Source organism: Zeugodacus cucurbitae, chromosome Y, assembly GCF_028554725.1.
Source record: "Zeugodacus cucurbitae isolate PBARC_wt_2022May chromosome Y, idZeuCucr1.2, whole genome shotgun sequence".
NCBI lineage: Eukaryota > Metazoa > Arthropoda > Insecta > Diptera > Tephritidae > Zeugodacus > Zeugodacus cucurbitae.
The window spans coordinates 4,496,610-4,515,318 of record NC_071673.1 but is presented as its reverse complement, the minus strand read 5'-3'; the positions used below and the strand labels follow the sequence as shown (position 1 = coordinate 4,515,318).

Sequence of the window (18,709 nt, the reverse complement as noted above, 5' to 3'; positions counted from 1 at the left end):
AACTTCTACTTCTTCAGATGGAATTGAAGAATGCACAGCAAATAGTACACCCCCCGACTCTGTTCAGTCGATCGCATCTAAAGATTTGAAATTCACCATTTAATATTTCGTTATCAAAGATATGAGGTTTAAGCCAAGTTTCAGTAAAAGCGATGACTTTAAAATTACAATTAGTGCTGTTCAAATACAATTCTTTTAATTTTGTATTTAAACCCCTTACATTTTGATAGTGAATTTGTAATGAATTTTTTATAATTAGTTTTTTGAATCCGCGGCATTTTTTGGAATATGAGCATTTACAGTTTGTTTTTGTTGCTTTTGCTCGAATTCGCGCACGAAAGCACCAGGTGGCCAAAATGATTCATCAAGTAGCAATTGAAAATTAACAGCTGAAACGCCAATCTTGAAAGAAGATATGTTTCTTTCGTATTTAAAGTTAAATTTTCTGACATCAATATCAATATCGTTAATTTTTAATTTCGACGAGATGTAAAACTTTATAAATTCGATTGTGGTATCCGAAGCGAATCTCGAAACGAAAATAGATTTTCGTTGAGGTATTACTACCAAATTTTTTGCCACAAACTCAGAGTTAATAGGAGGCGGATCCTGGGGGGTTACTCTGTAAGGCATTGCGCAGGTGAAAATGCTCGTTAATGAAAAAAAGCAACTCTGTAAGGCGACAAACGAATTCGAAATTGCGTTTTGCGCATTTATTTTTACCCCTTCGCAATGGCAGCACTCTGTATTGCGTAAACGACTGTCAAATCTGTGCGTTTAACGAGTTTTTGATTCGATATCAAATTTGCCATGAGCGCGACGCATCTTGCCAAGTATAGTACTCAGGAATTTGATAATACAACAAAGTATTCGCAAATGGATCTATCGCATTCAATTTAAAATATGCGGTTAAAGTGGTATCGCGGCATCGAGCAAGGGTATCAGAAATCGCAGCATTATCATCACGAAAATAAATATTTTGTGAGTCTGGAAGGTGAACGGCTAGAGCTTTTACCATGTGCGACTTTTCTTGCATTGAAAATTCCAAAAGCCTCCAACAGGCTTCAGGGGCGCTAACATATCGAGTATCTATAAATGTAGATATTTCATCATGATTATCCACGCGATCAATTGGGTGTTCAATAATTTGAACTGTTGCGCAATCATATCCTTTGTAAATATATTTGTGGAGGTATTTAACGCTTTTTATCGATGAACATATTTCGACATTAATATGGGCACTGTATTTTTTGGTCAGATATTTGTTGTATGGGACTATCCATCGGTTGTCTATTTCAATTAAATTTTTATTGGCACGAACAACTATTTTATTTCCATCATTGCGGCGGCGATATTGAGGATAGCCGTTAACATTTGAAAGCGTATTAGCATGAAAAGTTTTCGGATAGTTTTTTGAGCAAATTCCCGTATCAGTCATGCAGGGCGATGATGGATTAAGTACTCCACATGGGCCATGAATCATACATTTTGAGACTATTTCATACAACTCAGGCTCTGCCTCCTTATTAGGAATCTCAGCGCAAACAACCAGGTCAATTTCAGAAGGCTCGCGAATAACATCTTCTTCGTGAAGTGCTACTAAGATGTGGGCATGTGGTAGACCCCGTTTTTGAAACTCAATGACATTGAGGTAGTATTTCACCTTTCCAAACACATTCCTCTGGGAAATATCTTTCATAAGCTCATTGAGCTTCTGCTTAAAAACCCGGGCTATCAGTTCTGGACGCATTTCCGGTCCCTGGTATCTCTCAATATTCTGAATGACTTCTGGCCATTTTGGGTTGCATGTAAAAGTTATGAAAAGCGACGGTTTTCCATATTTTCTAACCATAGCCATAGCATCTTGGTAATGCATGTTCATATTTCGAGGGGAGCCAACAAAACTTGAAGGAAGTACAACTATACGACCAGGACGAACACTTTCCATATTTGCACCACGCATTAAGTAGTCATGCAAACCAGCATATGTTTCAACACGTAGCTCTTTCTGATGAGTTCGCAGAAATGCCAGACGTGCTCCTTCAATTCTGACATATTGGTCAACTAAATACTGTTGCCAAAGTTTACCTGACACATGAAGCAAGCTGAAACCTTCTCTTATCGCCATACGGTAAGCAACAAACTGCAGTTGGGTTAATTTAAATCTACATTCCGTTCGATGACCCTGTTCATGCAGAAGAGTTTCATCATATCCTGACTCGCCATAAGGAAACAAAAGCGGATATACTAATGGATCACACAACCTCAGTGGTGGATTTATCAGCAGGCTGAGTAGGCTGGAGCCTAGAGCGGCAGATTTTAGGGGGCGGCAAATTTGGCCCAAACATTTTATTTTGTCTTACAGAAATTAAATATTAAAGAAGCATGCTGCGTATATACAGATAAGTCCGATTGAGGCGGAATATAAGATAAAGTTAGATAAATAGAACATTTATTAATACAAATTCGTATGCACTTAAATTCTATAAAGTCCGCATGAGGAACTTCTACTTCTTCAGATGGAATTGAAGAATGCACAGCAAATAGTACACCCCCCGACTCTGTTCAGTCGATCGCATCTAAAGATTTGAAATTCACCATTTAATATTTCGTTATCAAAGATATGAGGTTTAAGCCAAGTTTCAGTAAAAGCGATGACTTTAAAATTACAATTAGTGCTGTTCAAATACAATTCTTTTAATTTTGTATTTAAACCCCTTACATTTTGATAGTGAATTTGTAATGAATTTTTTATAATTAGTTTTTTGAATCCGCGGCATTTTTTGGAATATGAGCATTTACAGTTTGTTTTTGTTGCTTTTGCTCGAATTCGCGCACGAAAGCACCAGGTGGCCAAAATGATTCATCAAGTAGCAATTGAAAATTAACAGCTGAAACGCCAATCTTGAAAGAAGATATGTTTCTTTCGTATTTAAAGTTAAATTTTCTGACATCAATATCAATATCGTTAATTTTTAATTTCGACGAGATGTAAAACTTTATAAATTCGATTGTGGTATCCGAAGCGAATCTCGAAACGAAAATAGATTTTCGTTGAGGTATTACTACCAAATTTTTTGCCACAAACTCAGAGTTAATAGGAGGCGGATCCTGGGGGGTTACTCTGTAAGGCGTTGCGCAGGTGAAAATGCTCGTTAATGAAAAAAAGCAACTCTGTAAGGCGACAAACGAATTCGAAATTGCGTTTTGCGCATTTATTTTTACCCCTTCGCAATGGCAGCACTCTGTATTGCGTAAACGACTGTCAAATCTGTGCGTTTAACGAGTTTTTGATTCGATATCAAATTTGCCATGAGCGCGACGCATCTTGCCAAGTATAGTACTCAGGAATTTGATAATACAACAAAGTATTCGCAAATGGATCTATCGCATTCAATTTAAAATATGCGGTTAAAGTGGTATCGCGGCATCGAGCAAGGGTATCAGAAATCGCAGCATTATCATCACGAAAATAAATATTTTGTGAGTCTGGAAGGTGAACGGCTAGAGCTTTTACCATGTGCGACTTTTCTTGCATTGAAAATTCCAAAAGCCTCCAACAGGCTTCAGGGGCGCTAACATATCGAGTATCTATAAATGTAGATATTTCATCATGATTATCCACGCGATCAATTGGGTGTTCAATAATTTGAACTGTTGCGCAATCATATCCTTTGTAAATATATTTGTGGAGGTATTTAACGCTTTTTATCGATGAACATATTTCGACATTAATATGGGCACTGTATTTTTTGGTCAGATATTTGTTGTATGGGACTATCCATCGGTTGTCTATTTCAATTAAATTTTTATTGGCACGAACAACTATTTTATTTCCATCATTGCGGCGGCGATATTGAGGATAGCCGTTAACATTTGAAAGCGTATTAGCATGAAAAGTTTTCGGATAGTTTTTTGAGCAAATTCCCGTATCAGTCATGCAGGGCGATGATGGATTAAGTACTCCACATGGGCCATGAATCATACATTTTGAGACTATTTCATACAACTCAGGCTCTGCCTCCTTATTAGGAATCTCAGCGCAAACAACCAGGTCAATTTCAGAAGGCTCGCGAATAACATCTTCTTCGTGAAGTGCTACTAAGATGTGGGCATGTGGTAGACCCCGTTTTTGAAACTCAATGACATTGAGGTAGTATTTCACCTTTCCAAACACATTCCTCTGGGAAATATCTTTCATAAGCTCATTGAGCTTCTGCTTAAAAACCCGGGCTATCAGTTCTGGACGCATTTCCGGTCCCTGGTATCTCTCAATATTCTGAATGACTTCTGGCCATTTTGGGTTGCATGTAAAAGTTATGAAAAGCGACGGTTTTCCATATTTTCTAACCATAGCCATAGCATCTTGGTAATGCATGTTCATATTTCGAGGGGAGCCAACAAAACTTGAAGGAAGTACAACTATACGACCAGGACGAACACTTTCCATATTTGCACCACGCATTAAGTAGTCATGCAAACCAGCATATGTTTCAACACGTAGCTCTTTCTGATGAGTTCGCAGAAATGCCAGACGTGCTCCTTCAATTCTGACATATTGGTCAACTAAATACTGTTGCCAAAGTTTACCTGACACATGAAGCAAGCTGAAACCTTCTCTTATCGCCATACGGTAAGCAACAAACTGCAGTTGGGTTAATTTAAATCTACATTCCGTTCGATGACCCTGTTCATGCAGAAGAGTTTCATCATATCCTGACTCGCCATAAGGAAACAAAAGCGGATATACTAATGGATCACACAACCTCAGTGGTGGATTTATCAGCAGGCTGAGTAGGCTGGAGCCTAGAGCGGCAGATTTTAGGGGGCGGCAAATTTGGCCCAAACATTTTATTTTGTCTTACAGAAATTAAATAAAATTGTATACCTACACAAAGAGATTTGACCCATTTATTAAATTAAATACGTATATTATATTTAACGTGTAATATGTTTCAAAATTTAAATATTTACTACTAGGTATGAATGTATTTGGGTACTTAGTTGTTTTTGCATTGCTGCGCGGGAACGAATGATATGACCGTTCGCTAAGAGTGTCTGGCTGGCTGAACGAATTGACAGCACGAACCACAAGCGAGCGCGCTCGGTTCGCGTCGCGATCGTGTTGCCGCGTGCGGGCGGATCTGTTTTCTGAGCTGGCAACAAAACACAATCAGGGTGCTGTCAACCAGCAGTTAGTGAAAAAGATGGGATGCCAGAAGAACAGCGTTATAATTACTTGACAAAATTAGGGTGAAATGAACTGTGCGAACATATTTTGGCAAAATAAATGTTTATGTAAATTAATTAATGATTTTGCATTGTAGAATTTATATATGTATGCATTTTCAAAGTGTTTAATTTAGTGTGTTGTATAATTTATTAAATTCCCAAGCTAATATTTTTTAGCAGTGGCATCATTGACAAATGTTATGAAAGTTTTGACAGCTCTCTCTCGAACCCAAGAGTTTCGTATCAAGTTATCTATGGCGGCATAGGCATTGAGTTCGAGAACGAGAGAGATAGATATAGAGCGGCAATACAAACGGGGATTTTCTTCAAAACAAAAGTGACATTGGTCGATTGCGTCCTGCAGTTTCTAATAACTTCTTACGTATTAACCGTTATTCACCGGCACATTTTTCTGTGGTTGTGTGCTTTCATTTTTCAGACTGTTTAGTGGATTGTATGAATAGATTATTTTTAAAACATCACATCACCAGTGCAGTAAGGTAAGAAATTCTAATGTATTACAATAAATCTTCAGCAACGAATCAGTAATTCAACATGATTCTGTTTTGGAAGGTTTGCATGGAAATTCACATTTTTGGTTTTATTATACTTAAATGTCGATGGTTAAGTACCAAACACTGCTATCTACGAAACAAAACGGTTTTTTTTTGTAGATAGCAGTGTTTGGTACTTAAACGTCGATATTCCTATTTCCTTTGCTTATAATATTAGGTAAGTAGTCGTGGTCTGAAATCCGAACAAAGGACTTTATTTACGCACAAGAAATAAAACTCCCAATGTTTTTTTTTTGTTTCAGTTCTTGAAGAAAAAAATTGTTAGAATGAGTGATGGAAGAAAGCGACTTAGTGGAGCTGAGTATAAAAAAAAGGCCAAAATTAAAAAAAAAGAACAAGAACGGATTATCTGTAAAACCATAAAAATTGACAGTTTTCTTACAAGTGACAGTAAAAGAAGTGTTGTTAGACCAGGAAATTCAACCACATGCATTGATACAATCCAATCTGAAAAAAATGAAACGGATTTGAGCTCTGTGGCCCAACAACAACTGTCGCCTGTTGAACAATCTGCTTTCGAAAAAACGGATAATTCTGTTTTTGATAAGGAGGCGGTAGATGAATCATCAATAAGTATTACAGTTGAAGATGCGTCCCCAAATCAGACGTCAAGTGCAAGAAATGACCAAGTGCTAACAACGGTAAATGTAAACAAGGATCCAGCTTTATGGGAAATTAACGATACTTTAAGGGAGAATATCGCAAGGTCCGGCTTCGATCAAAACAAATATTGTGACTTCTCTCAAAGTGAAAAAATATATGCCGATCAACGTCGTTTCTTGCCAGTGGGTATCTTCCAAAGAAAAATGAAAAATCATGAAGTGAAAGACCGAAATTGGCTTGTTTATTCTGAAACAAAAAGATCTATATATTGCGGACCCTGTTTAGCATTCGGTCCATTGGAGTATAAGACCCAGTTCGAGAACGAAGGATTTAATGACTGGAAAAACGCAGAACACCGAGTAGCTCAGCATGAAAACTCTGCACGTCATAAATCTAGTATTCTTACTTTGAAAGCTAGGAGTGCGATTGATGGCCGACTCGACAATTTGCTACAGGTCCAAATTGATGAAGAAATTATATATTGGAGAAATGTTCTGAAGAGAGTTGTTGCGGTAGTGAAGCGACTGTGTTCAAGAGGCCTTGCTTTCAGAGGCAAAAATGAAAAGTTCGGTGATCCACATAACGGTAATTACTGTATGATTTTGGAACTGTTAGCGGAATTCGATCATTTTTTAGCCAGTCATATTGAACGATTTGGGAATCAAGGATCAGGCAGTACCAGTTATTTATCAAAGACCGTTTGCGATGAGTTTATCCTCTTGATGGGTCATAAAGTCTCAAAACAGATTGGAGACGAGATACGAAGGGCGAAATATTTTTCTCTAATCATAGATTCAACACCAGATATAGCACACGTAGATCAACTTACTCTTGTTATTAGATACGTTTTAGAATCAGGCGAACCGTGTGAAAGATTTGTTAAGTTTTTGCCGTCGGTGGGACATAAAGCTGAAGAAATGTTTTCTGTCATTATTTCGGAGCTCGAAACACTGGGCATAAATATTGAAGACTGTCGTGGGCAGTCATATGATAATGCCGCGAACATGTCTGGCATGTACAATGGCTTGCAGGCAAAAATTCGAAATCAAGCACCTTTCGCATTTTACGTGCCTTGCTCTGCCCATTCTTTGAATTTAGTGGCAACTGCCGCTGCTGAATCGTGTATAGAAGCATGTCGCTTTTTTATGACGCTACAGGAAATTTATGTTTTTTTTGTAAGCTCGACACAACGCTGGCTTAAATTAATGACTGAAATCGGGAAAGGCAAAATCCTGAAAAGAGTGAATCTGACACGTTGGTCAGCGAGGGAGGACGCGTGTAAAAGCTTGAGAGATTCTTGGCACGAAGTTCTTAAGACTTTGGAATCAATCAAAGACGATTGTACCGAAAAGCCTGTAACGCGACAAGAAGCGGCGGGAATACTCTTGAATTTGGAGAAACTGGAAACGGCGGTAATGGTTGTTGTGTGGAATGTTTTTTTGGAAAGAATAAACAAAGTGAATGTTCAAATTCAGGCTTCCGCCGTAGATTTGATCACCGTTGCCGATCTTTACGAATCACTTCGTAAGTTTTTCGTAGCTGAACGAGATAATTTCAAGTATTTCGAAGAAAAGGCGATGGAGATAAACGTATCGAAACAGTACACAACAGAAATCGGAAAAAGGTAACCGAAAAGAAAAAAAAGATTTGATGAAACATCAGAAGAAGTTATTACAATGACTGCGAGTGAAAGTTTCAGAGTTAACACGTTTCTCGTCCTCGTAGATAGACTGGTGACCGAGTTAGAAAAACGGCAAAACGCCTACAACGATTTTAACGAGAAGTTTTCATTTCTAACCAAAATGAGTGAGTTGACACCCACGACCCTGACGGAAAAAGCTCTTTCCTTGGAAAAAATATATCCCAATGATTTAGAAACTGATTTAGTTCAGGAATGCGTACACTTTCAATGTCACATTTCTTCTGAAAGAATTTTGATAAAACCAGATTCTGGATCATTGAAAAGTCTATCTTTGTTTCTACGAAAACAGAATTTGGAGAACATTTATCCAAACTTGGATATAGCACTTCGTATGGCTCTATGTACACCAGTGACAAATTGTTCAGGTGAGAGAAGCTTTTCTTGCTTAAAGCGAGTAAAAAACTATCTACGATCTACTTTAAGTCAAGAAAAGCTTAACGCCTTATCTCTTTTGTGCATAGAGTCAGAACTAATGAACAAGATCTCATACGACGATATAATTAATAATTTTGCGAATTTAAAATCTCGCAAAAAGTTAATGTAAAACTTAATTGATCTCATTGTCACTATTAACCTGATTGTTAACAGATTATTTAATAGATATTGTTCGTGTTGTTTTTATATTGTAAGTGGAATAAAAAATATTTAACAATTAAACGTTTACCGACTACACATTATTTTATATAAGCTGTGCTTTTATATAGTGTTGTAGCTCAACACTAAACACTCTTCACTAAATCGTGGGTTGTAAAAATAATCTAGAAACTGACACAACTATTCCCTAGTTCAAAATCATCCTAATAACGAAAAAAAACGATGTAATGAGGACGATAGAGGACAAATCATAATGTTGCAATTTCATTAACACAATAAATGTAATTAATAATGATTGTGAACTAAATTAGCGCATGAGGTCAATAGGGGCGGCAAAATTTGAATAGCCTACTGGCGGCAAATTTCTAAATCCGCCACTGCACAAGCTATGTAGCGTTGAGACAAATAATAAATTCTGCATATCAGATTTCCGTGAAAATATTCGCAAATTTCGATTTCCAGGTGGTTCACCATCCTCTGTTGTGAAAACGGCCGCAATTTCTGAGCAGTTTGGCAAATTATAACGTCGATCAGCGCTGTTAAAAAGTAGCATGCTAATTCGGCGAGCATTGCGATTTTCTTCTCTGGCCCTCTGTTCCTCTTCGCGTTCAACCTGCGCCATATGCTTATACTCATTTGCCAAGGGGTTAATATTTGAAAGCATTTCGTGGATTTCTCTCAGCAAATATCTATCGCAGTTTGAATTATGTTGTGCCCTTATATCAGTTGCTTGATCCGTGTCAAGAATAAACAGCTGGGCGTAGGAGGATTCTGAAGGATGATCTGCATGCAATGGACCTACCCTATGATATATTGATCCATGTATTCGGAAGCAATATGGTCCGCGCCCTGTAGGCTCCGCAATTTTCGCTTCGAATGATGCAAAAGCAAACGAACTATTTAGCTGCCGAATATTCTCCAAATAGTGTCCCCGCCAAGAGCTCAAATCATTTTCTAACACAGCTTTCAAAAACTCAGGTATACGTAATTCTTGAAGTTTAACTTTTCCGCCATGACAACATGTCGTAAAGCCATTTCTTACCTAGTAACAATTTCAACCAAATATTAAGACAATAATTATGTATGTATATACATACATTACGAATATAAAACAATGAAAAGTATAGGTACCTTTTCACTTCTGAAATGTTTTGCTTTACAGTGTACACATATGTTAGTCAAACCTCCAAGCGAACTATACTCCGGAAGAACTACGGAGTTTAGGGCAGCTTTGAAATAACTTGCCATAGATCCTGTATGACTACGGCTCTAATAAAACAGGTCAATTCATATACATACATACATTAACAATTAAAAATTCTATAACATTCACCTCTTCTCTTCGACCTGTTAAACTCCTTTTTCGTCTAATTCGCCTTTGGTTTGGCATTTTATTTTTAATAATTAATCTGAATCTGCACTGAAATTCGATGTAGTATGTATGTATTCGCTGGTAATAGCCGCCTTGACTTTTGGAAGAAAACTGAACTGACTCAAAGCTTACCTAACGCAATAACACTTCTAATCAAAATAACGCCGACAACAATATTTCTGTTATATTTTTCACTTGCGTCTTCGCCCATATATATTTGTAAGTATTTATGTAGAGTATGTATAAAACAAAGTAGAGTGCACATGTCAAAGCGCAGTGTTCCTTAGTTCGTACATACATATACGTACGAATATACAACATAGAAGAGAGCGCATGTCAAATCGTAGATAGCGCCTTAGCGCATGCATATGTATGTATGTCCCATATGTATGTACAATTCATACAACTACGCACTGCACATGCCAAAGCAAACATTCTCTTAGCATCTCTTATTGTCATTTTGCTACCGAGCAGGCAACATTGTTGTTGTTAGATTTCGCACTTGCGCCTTCGCGTATGTGGGTATGTATGTAACGAAAGCAAATGACAGAAACATTTGTAATTATTCGTTCTCTTACATATATGCTCTTTTCTGTAGAAGCGCTGCTTATATTAGCTTAATGTAAAAATTGAAAAACTTTAAACGCAAATATATCAAAAGTGGTTTAATGAATTTAAAATCTGTAAAATTTGTGCAAAGTTTCAGATCGCACACTTTAATTTGATGTATTATTTGTCTCTGTACGTTTTGTAGATCTCTGGAAATAAGCGCCTTGTCTTAGAATAATATATAGATTATTTTTAAGCAAACAAACCCAACACAATTCGAAATTTTAATAAATCATATGAAAACATATCGGAACTTTCCAAAGGACAGCTGAAAACTGTTGACGCGAAAAATGCTGCAAATAATTTATGGAAAGAGTTTATATGTGACCTTAATGCTGCAGGGCCACCATCACGCGATGTCTTAAAATGGAAAAAGGTAAAAAAAATTAATTATAAATGATTTTTGAAGCACATATTAATTAATTATTTAAAGGTTTGGTCGGATTATAAAACCCATTTGAAAGCAAAAATGCGGCGGAACAAACTAAGCATCTCTGGAACTGGTGGTGGTCCGCCAAGTCATTGCTCCTTAACACCGTTGGAGGAGCAGGTTAGTGAGCTTCTGGCAATGGAAATATCCGTCAGTGGAATAAGTGGCACTTTAGAATTTGGTGCAGCACAGTTAACGCAACCAAGTGAGTCAGACATCACAACCGACGAATTCCGACAGAATGAAAAAAAGCCAGTGGATGAAATGCCACATTGTTCACGTCGAAGAGTCGCTCCGCAAAAGAAAGATAGCCTTTTAAATAAGCAGGTGGATAACCAAATCTCATATCACAAAGGTTCATTAAAAGTGTTGTCTGAAATTAACCTAAAGTTGATTTCAAAATGTATGAGAAAAAACAAAAAATGAGTAAAAGGAAATATAAATTGGCTGTTGAAAAATTCGAACACAAAAAAGGATTGATTTGGACAAAACAAAACTAAAATTTGAAATTTGAAATTAGTTATTGACATTGAAGTCTGTTACTTATTTTTTAATACTTACTGATAATTATTTATTTATTATATTAATAGTTTAAATGAATTGTTTTGATTTAAAAACTTTTTTTTTACTTTTTATTACATATATAATACTTACATATATAGATATGTATACACATGTGCAAGATATATCAATGATATATATATTAATTAATAATTAATGGAAATGTGAAAAATTAAAAAGTTTACTTCATTAAATAGTGTTATATGTTTATAAAGTAATCATACTGTTTTTTATTTGATCCCTTAAACGTTTAGCAATATTGGTTTCATTTGTATTTCCTATGGTTTCAGTATAACTAGCATCGACTTCTTCAACTTCTATTGCTATATTGGCAGGTGATTCCACATTAAAAATAGTGCAAATATTATGAAGAGCACAACATACGTTCAAAATTTGCACCACTTTTTCTGGGGCATAATGTAGTTCTCTAGCAGCTAAAAGGCATCTAAACCGCGCTTTTAATACTCCAAATACTCGTTCGATAAGGGATCTGGCTTTTGAAAATTTGTAGTTGTAGTAACTTTCAGCAGAGTTTTCAGCAGCATTTCTGTATGGAGTTAAAAGCCATGGCTCAAGCGGATATCCAGAGTCGCCTATAAGAAAAAAATTAAGTTATCAAAATAATTGATGCATATTATAGCTAACGAGTAAAGTTAAAGAATGTGTATATGCTCACCAAGAATGCGAATTCCTATTTCTCCATTCACATAGTTGCTTTGTAAATATTGGCGCTCGCGTGACAAATTCCACACATGTGAATCATGACACGCCCCAGCAAACCGACCGTTAACGGCTTTTATCATCATCTTATGATCACATATCTAGGTTTTGGAAAGAGTTTTTATAAAAAACAAATATAAATTAAAAAACAATTGTCTTACCACCATAGCGTTTATACTATGCTTTAATTTCCTATTGAAATATAAATGCTCATTAACTGCCGGACGTATCATTTGGATGTGAGTACCATCCACCACTCCAATTACTCCTGGAATTCCAGACACTGAGTAAAAAGCTCGTTTCGCTTCATTTTTCTCCACTGAAGACATTGCAAAAGTTATGTGTTTTGGACACAGCACTTTCTCAATTGCTTTACAAACTTCAAACACACAACGCGAAACAGTTTGTTGAGCTAGTCCTGTATGGTGATCTTGTCCAATTTGCTGTTGATAGCCTCCCTGCGCCAAAAATTTTAAAGTTGCCGCTAATTTCACAATTTCGGGTATTCCTGTGGACCTGCGTGGAGTTTTTAGCTCACTACTTATGCTATCCAACACATATTTGAATGAATCCTTGCTTAAGCGAAAGTTTTGCACAAAACTATTTACGAGTAGAAGCACATACAATTTTAAATAATTGCATTACACTTTATCATTCAAACTTACCTTTTTTCACTAAGACTCATCACATTAGAATTGTCTCTAATAATTTTCCGCTCAACTCGTTCATTTTTTGAGTTTTCCTCCCATAACACAACGGAATCCATATTCACAGCTTTTTTACTGATTTAAAATTACTTTTATTTATAAAACAATTCAAATTTAATTATGTTTGACTGTCAATTTTCTACCCTTCTTCACTTTTCTGTTATTTATTTTGTTTTCATTCTCCTTCGTTTCGGTCAGTAATGTCAACTATACTGGAGATATGTCAACTCGAAAACAGTGCAACACTGTTTACAATGCAAAAGTGTTACAGAGTACCGATTGCCCTTCGCAACGCAATTCACTTTCGCAACGCATGGCTTATTCGTAACGCCTTACAGAGTAACCCCCCTGAATAGTTTTCCGCTTAAGGTTATCGTTAATTGTTTTCGGAGGATTAAGCACTTTTGAAGAGGAAGGCTTTTCTCCTTGCAAACGAAATCAGGAAAGCATTCGAGCACAGAGAGTACTGTTCCGCTATTTTTCTCGATGTAGCTCAGGCGTTCGATAAGGTCTGGCATGAAGGCCTTTTATGGAAAATCAAAAACGTTTTACCTTACGAATTGCATAAAACATTGGAGTCATATTTAAGAAATAGGAAATTTACAGTTAAAGTAGCAGATTTTATATCAGAAGAACGAGCAATAAGGGCCGGTGTACCTCAGGGCAGTGTATTAGGCCCCACTCTGTACATAATATATACAGCAGACATTCCAATAGCTAATAACGTATTGACATCCACTTTTGCGGATAACACAGCCATAGTAAGCCGAAACAAATGCCCCATTAGAGCATCAAGAGTATTAGAGGAGCACTTAACTTGTGTCGAAGAATGGCTAGCCAACTGGCGTATAAAAATTAATGAGCAAAATTGCAAGCATGTTACATTTTCTCTAAGACCAGAAACATGTCGGACAGTTAAAATAAACAATGTATTAGTACCCCAAACGAATGAAGTAACTTATCTTGGGATTCACCTGGATCGAAGTCTTACGTGGCGGAAACATATAGCGAGTAAAGTAACTTGCATGAAGTTAAGAGCAGCAAATTTAAATTGGCTTCTAAACAAAAATTCTAAACTTAGCCTAGACAACAAAGTCCTGTTATACAATGCAATCATAAACCGATTTGGATGTATGGTATTCAACTGTGGGGTACGACCTGTGCAACCAACATTGATATAATTCGGAGATTCCAATCTAAAATGCTTAGAACAATAACGGGTTCACCATGGTACATGCGTAATGAAAATATCCATAAGGATCTTGATATTCCTATGGTAAAGAAGGAAATAGAGGACAGCAGAAAGAAATATATTTCTAAACTTCGTGAACATCCAAACCCATTGGCAAATGCCTTGGTATATTCCAATCAAACTCGTTTAAAAAGAAGAGATCTACCTGCCTACTAAAGAGCAACGTTCTGCCAAAAAGCTCAAACACATTCTTGAGCTTGAGATTTAAGATTTTAATACTTATTGTTAGGCTTTAAACAAAGCAGGTTCAATTAATAAAGAAATATTGAAAAAAAAAATTTTGTGCGTGGTGAAATTTCACTGACATTCAAACGAGTGTTTACATAAAAATTGAGGTTAAGTTTGTTTATTCAACAGTAGTAGTAGCCAATTTTGCATATAGAACCCGTGTATTAACTTGCCCTCGTCCTCGGAACCCGGCGATCCCCGACAATAACTGTTGGTCCGGAATAAAAATCGGGAACATTTCCCGACAGAGCCGGGAAAATTTGTAAACATTTCCAATGATGTTGGTAATTTCGTGGGACAAAAAATTGACGATCACGTGGAAAAAATTTTGCTTGAAAATCCTTGGACTCCTCCAAAAAATTATACTTTCCCATTTTCGTCGAGAGTTATTTCTGGCAAAGAAATAAAACACTACGTCTCTTCCAAACATTTGGATTCTCATGCAGAGTGGCTCGTACTATCTGACGTGAGGAAAGGGCTATTCTGCAAATATTGTCTATGGTTTACACCTCGAAATCAAGGAGGTTATCGGGGAAATACTCAGCTTGGGGTACTTGTCACGCATCCGTTGACTGATTTCAAAAATTTGGTTGGGATCAAGAGTGTGTTAGAAATTCATTCTCAAAATATGTACCATAAGAATGCAATGGCAACGGGGAAGGACTTCGTGAGAGACTATCACAACGGAGCGTCCGTAATCTTCTCGACGAAAAACATCTTTCGCAAACGCAAGAGAACAAAAAACGACTCATCCTCATTGTGTAAACGGTTTTTTGCGGAAAGCAGAACATCCCACTTCGTGGGCATAGAGATGACGGAGATATTCGAAAAAATAAAACGCGACCTATACCAGTAAAACGATTCAGGACCAAGTAATTGAGTGCTGTAGGGCAGAGATAGTGGACAAAATTTTGCAACGAGTGGCTCGTGCTGAGTTTTACACGATTGTTTTCGATGAATCTCCAGATCTGTCGGGAAAAGCTCAGGTGATACTTTCATCCTGCCAATTATTACCGTAGAAGTAGAATTTCCGTAAAAATATAATAATTAATGCCTATTGTCTGAACTATCGGATAGTGGTTGTTCCCAAGAAAATAAACAGAAATTTACAGAAGAATAATGTTTCTCGTTACAGATTAGCGTTGTACTCAGATACGTCGATTTTTCTTCTGGCGAAGCATGCATACGAGAAGACTTTGTATCTTTTTTGGACGCATTCGGTCAACTTTCGAAGAATACTCTCGCGGAGGACACAGAATCAGAAGAAAGCGAGAATGAATATAGATTAATAGCTTACAGGACTGCTGGAAAAATTGACCGAACCGATGAAGAAATGTCTCTAAGTGGATCTGCCATCGGGGGGATTGTTCTTGAAGACATGAAGAAAATGAATCTCCGAATGGAGAAATGCCCTTCGATAGGGACTGATGGATGTGCGGTTATGCTATCAGATATCGGAGCAGTCAACGAAATTCGGAAAGAAGCAAAAAAAGCTGTCATGACTCCGTGTTTCTCGCACAAACTCAACAACAGTATTTCAAAGTCAGTGAAAGTACGATTAATCGAAAACGTTGCCAGTGCCATACGAGAAGTCGACAAATTCTTCACGAACTCATTTCCAAAACGTGTGACTGTATTAGCAAAGATATTTGGTGAAAAAATTGTCCAGTTGTGTGAAACAAGATGGGTAGAGAGGCACGATGCTGTCCTTTAATTTGCTGCGAAGTTACCGTTGATCATCGAAGCTCTGTCAAAAATCAGTAGTGGAAGAACAGAGAAACAGCAGGCAAAGCAACAATTCTCATATCGGCTTTGTGCAAGTTCGAATTTATCGTCAGGCTCTTTTGTCTCAGCGACATTCTATCGCTCACCCATTCGCTCAGCGTAGTTCTTCAAAAGGAAGCAATTTATTTGGCGAAGGCATCAGAAATGATTGGGACGTTGCTTGCCACGTTGGAAAAAAAGAGCGAAAAAGTTGATGAAATAATCCGATTGATTTATTCAGAAGCTAAGAAAATGGCGGAAAAACTCGATGTTGACGAAGCGAAACCGAGAACATGTGGTCGACAAACGAAACGAGAAAATTATGACGTGAAAACTTGCGAAGATAATACAGGGTCTCTGTCTACATACCTCTGCTGGATACCATCAAAGAGGATTTGGAAGCTCGTTTTTTCACAAGAAGTTTTGGATGGTTACCAATTGAGTGTGTTGCTCCCAGAAAAAGCAAGTCTTTTAAAAGAAAACGAAATCGATATCGGATGCCTAATAGAACGATTCTGGAATCTTCTGGATGATGAAAAAAGCGTACAAAAATTGAAATTCAAAGGTGAATTAAGCTACTGGCAATGTCACTGGCAGCAGCAACAAAAAATTGAAGGCAGCGAAATTCCAACTTCTGCACTGGAAACATTAAGAAAATGTGATGTCGACATATTCCCAACAATCCAAACCTATCTCCGTGTATTCTGTACACTTCCCGTAACAAACGCGAGGTCTGAACGTTCTTTCTCTTATCTTCGCCGCATCAAAACCTGGCTTAGGACGACCATGCTTCAAGAAAGACTAGTTGGATTAGCATTGCTTCATACGCATCATTTTTTTTTTTTTTTTTTTGTTTATTTTACATTGCAACTAGTTCTAAAATATTTACAAAAGAAAGACTAACAAGCAACTTGAGTATGATATAAAATATTACAAAATTACAAAAATACTCTGAGAGTATTGGCTAGTTTAAAAGATCGCTGGGTTTTATGCGTTTGAGTCGTCTTGGTGGTCCATCTCTAGAAGTTAACATGACTACTTCTTCGTTACAATGCATTAGCAACCTGGCTTCATGTGTTGCTGCAATTTTTAATATTTCAGCGTTAACTGAGTTTACGTTTAGATCACGCTCTATGTCAGCACATCTACAATACCAAGGCGCTTTGACAATAACTCTTAGTATTTTGTTTTGGAATTGTTGGATGACTTTCTTATTATTTGCGTTAGTACATCCCCAGAGTTGTGCACCATAGCTCCATATCGGTCTGAGTACTTGTTTATAGATAAGTAACTTATTTTCGATGGATAACACTGATTTGTTACCAATTAGCCAATTAATATTCTTGAGTCGCATGTCTAGTTCTTTCCGTTTGTTTTTTACATGAATTTTCCACCGTAGCTTAGAGTCAAGTGTCATTCCCAAGTATTTAGCGGAGTTGTAGTATGGTATTCGTACACCGTCTATGAAAATTGGCAAGTACTGTATTTTATTGTACGTGAAAACAATGTGTACAGACTTAGCTTCATTGAGTTTTATCTGCCATTTCTTTGCCCAATGTAGGACTTTATTTACAGCTTCTTGGAGATTATTAGTTGACTCATGTTCACTGCTACCAACAGCAAGCAACGCGGTATCATCTGCAAATGTGGCTGTTGTGTAATTGTAGTCTACTGGCAGGTCATGCGTGAACAAAATATAAAGAAGAGGGCCCAACACACTACCTTGTGGAACTCCTGCTTTTATTTTCTTAAGACTAGAATACTCGTCTCCTTGTTTAACACGGAAGTAGCGATCTGACAAATATGATTTTATGATATCATAATACTGTTTCGGTAAAATTAGTTTCAGTTTCGAAAGCAGTCCTTTGTGGCAAACTTTATCGAACGCTTTTGCAACATCCAAAAACACGGTAGAACAGAATTTCTTTTCCTCAAATGCTTTTTCTATAGTATTTGTAATTCTATGGATTTGATCAATCGTAGAATGGTTAGCTCGAAACCCAAACTGATGAGCTGGAATTATGGCTTTTCGTTCTATGATTTTATTGAGACGTTTTATGAGAATTTTCTCAAAAAGTTTCGATATTGTCGGTAAAGTGATATGGGCCTGTAAGAAGATACATCATATCCTGGTTTTCCTGGCTTTTGAATCATAATAACTTCCGCAATTTTCCAATAAATTGGCACGTATTTAAGATTAAAAGACGCATTAATAATGCTGGTAATTTTTACTATACCTACGGGAGGAAGCTGTTTTAGAACCTCGGCAGTAATCAGGTCGTAACCGGGGGATTTTTTGTTTTTCAGGTGACATGACATCGAAATCACCGCCGAAGAAGTCATCGAAAGATTCGCAAAAC

General features: G+C 37.0%; 3 protein-coding genes across 10 annotated transcripts in view; all 3 read right to left on the bottom strand.

The window, feature by feature from the left end:
• LOC128923552 (protein rtoA-like) overlaps nt 1-18,709 on the bottom strand; it is a 2,411,103-nt gene that overhangs the window by 1,679,202 nt on the left and 713,192 nt on the right. The gene's annotated exons all lie outside the window — the stretch shown is intronic.
• LOC128923556 (uncharacterized) lies at nt 5,936-10,706 on the bottom strand. Its single transcript, XM_054235832.1, has 3 exons — nt 10,040-10,706; nt 9,838-9,975; nt 5,936-9,748 (listed from the first exon to the last, which is right to left on the bottom strand). The coding sequence occupies exons 1-3, from the start codon at nt 10,094-10,096 to the stop codon at nt 9,014-9,016; spliced, it is 930 nt and encodes a 309-aa protein (XP_054091807.1). The 5' UTR covers nt 10,097-10,706; the 3' UTR covers nt 5,936-9,013.
• Nucleotides 11,795-14,703, bottom strand: LOC128923554 (putative nuclease HARBI1). Its single transcript, XM_054235830.1, has 4 exons — nt 13,064-14,703; nt 12,560-12,998; nt 12,355-12,499; nt 11,795-12,271 (listed from the first exon to the last, which is right to left on the bottom strand). Exons 1-4 carry the CDS (start codon nt 13,162-13,164, stop codon nt 11,886-11,888), a joined length of 1,071 nt encoding a protein of 356 aa, XP_054091805.1. The 5' UTR covers nt 13,165-14,703; the 3' UTR covers nt 11,795-11,885.

Coding starts and splice junctions, on each gene's coding strand:
- LOC128923556 (XM_054235832.1), bottom strand. CDS start 10,096: ATGCCAAACCAAAGGCGAATTAGACGAAAAAGGAGTTTAACAGGTCGA. Junction 9,976..10,039: donor TAACAGGTCGAAGAGAAGAG/GTGAATGTTATA, acceptor CTGTTTTATTAG/AGCCGTAGTCATACAGGATC. Junction 9,749..9,837: donor AACATTTCAGAAGTGAAAAG/GTACCTATACTT, acceptor AATTGTTACTAG/GTAAGAAATGGCTTTACGAC.
- LOC128923554 (XM_054235830.1), bottom strand. CDS start 13,164: ATGGATTCCGTTGTGTTATGGGAGGAAAACTCAAAAAATGAACGAGTT. Junction 12,999..13,063: donor ATGAGTCTTAGTGAAAAAAG/GTAAGTTTGAAT, acceptor ACTCGTAAATAG/TTTTGTGCAAAACTTTCGCT. Junction 12,272..12,354: donor AATAGGAATTCGCATTCTTG/GTGAGCATATAC, acceptor TTTTTCTTATAG/GCGACTCTGGATATCCGCTT.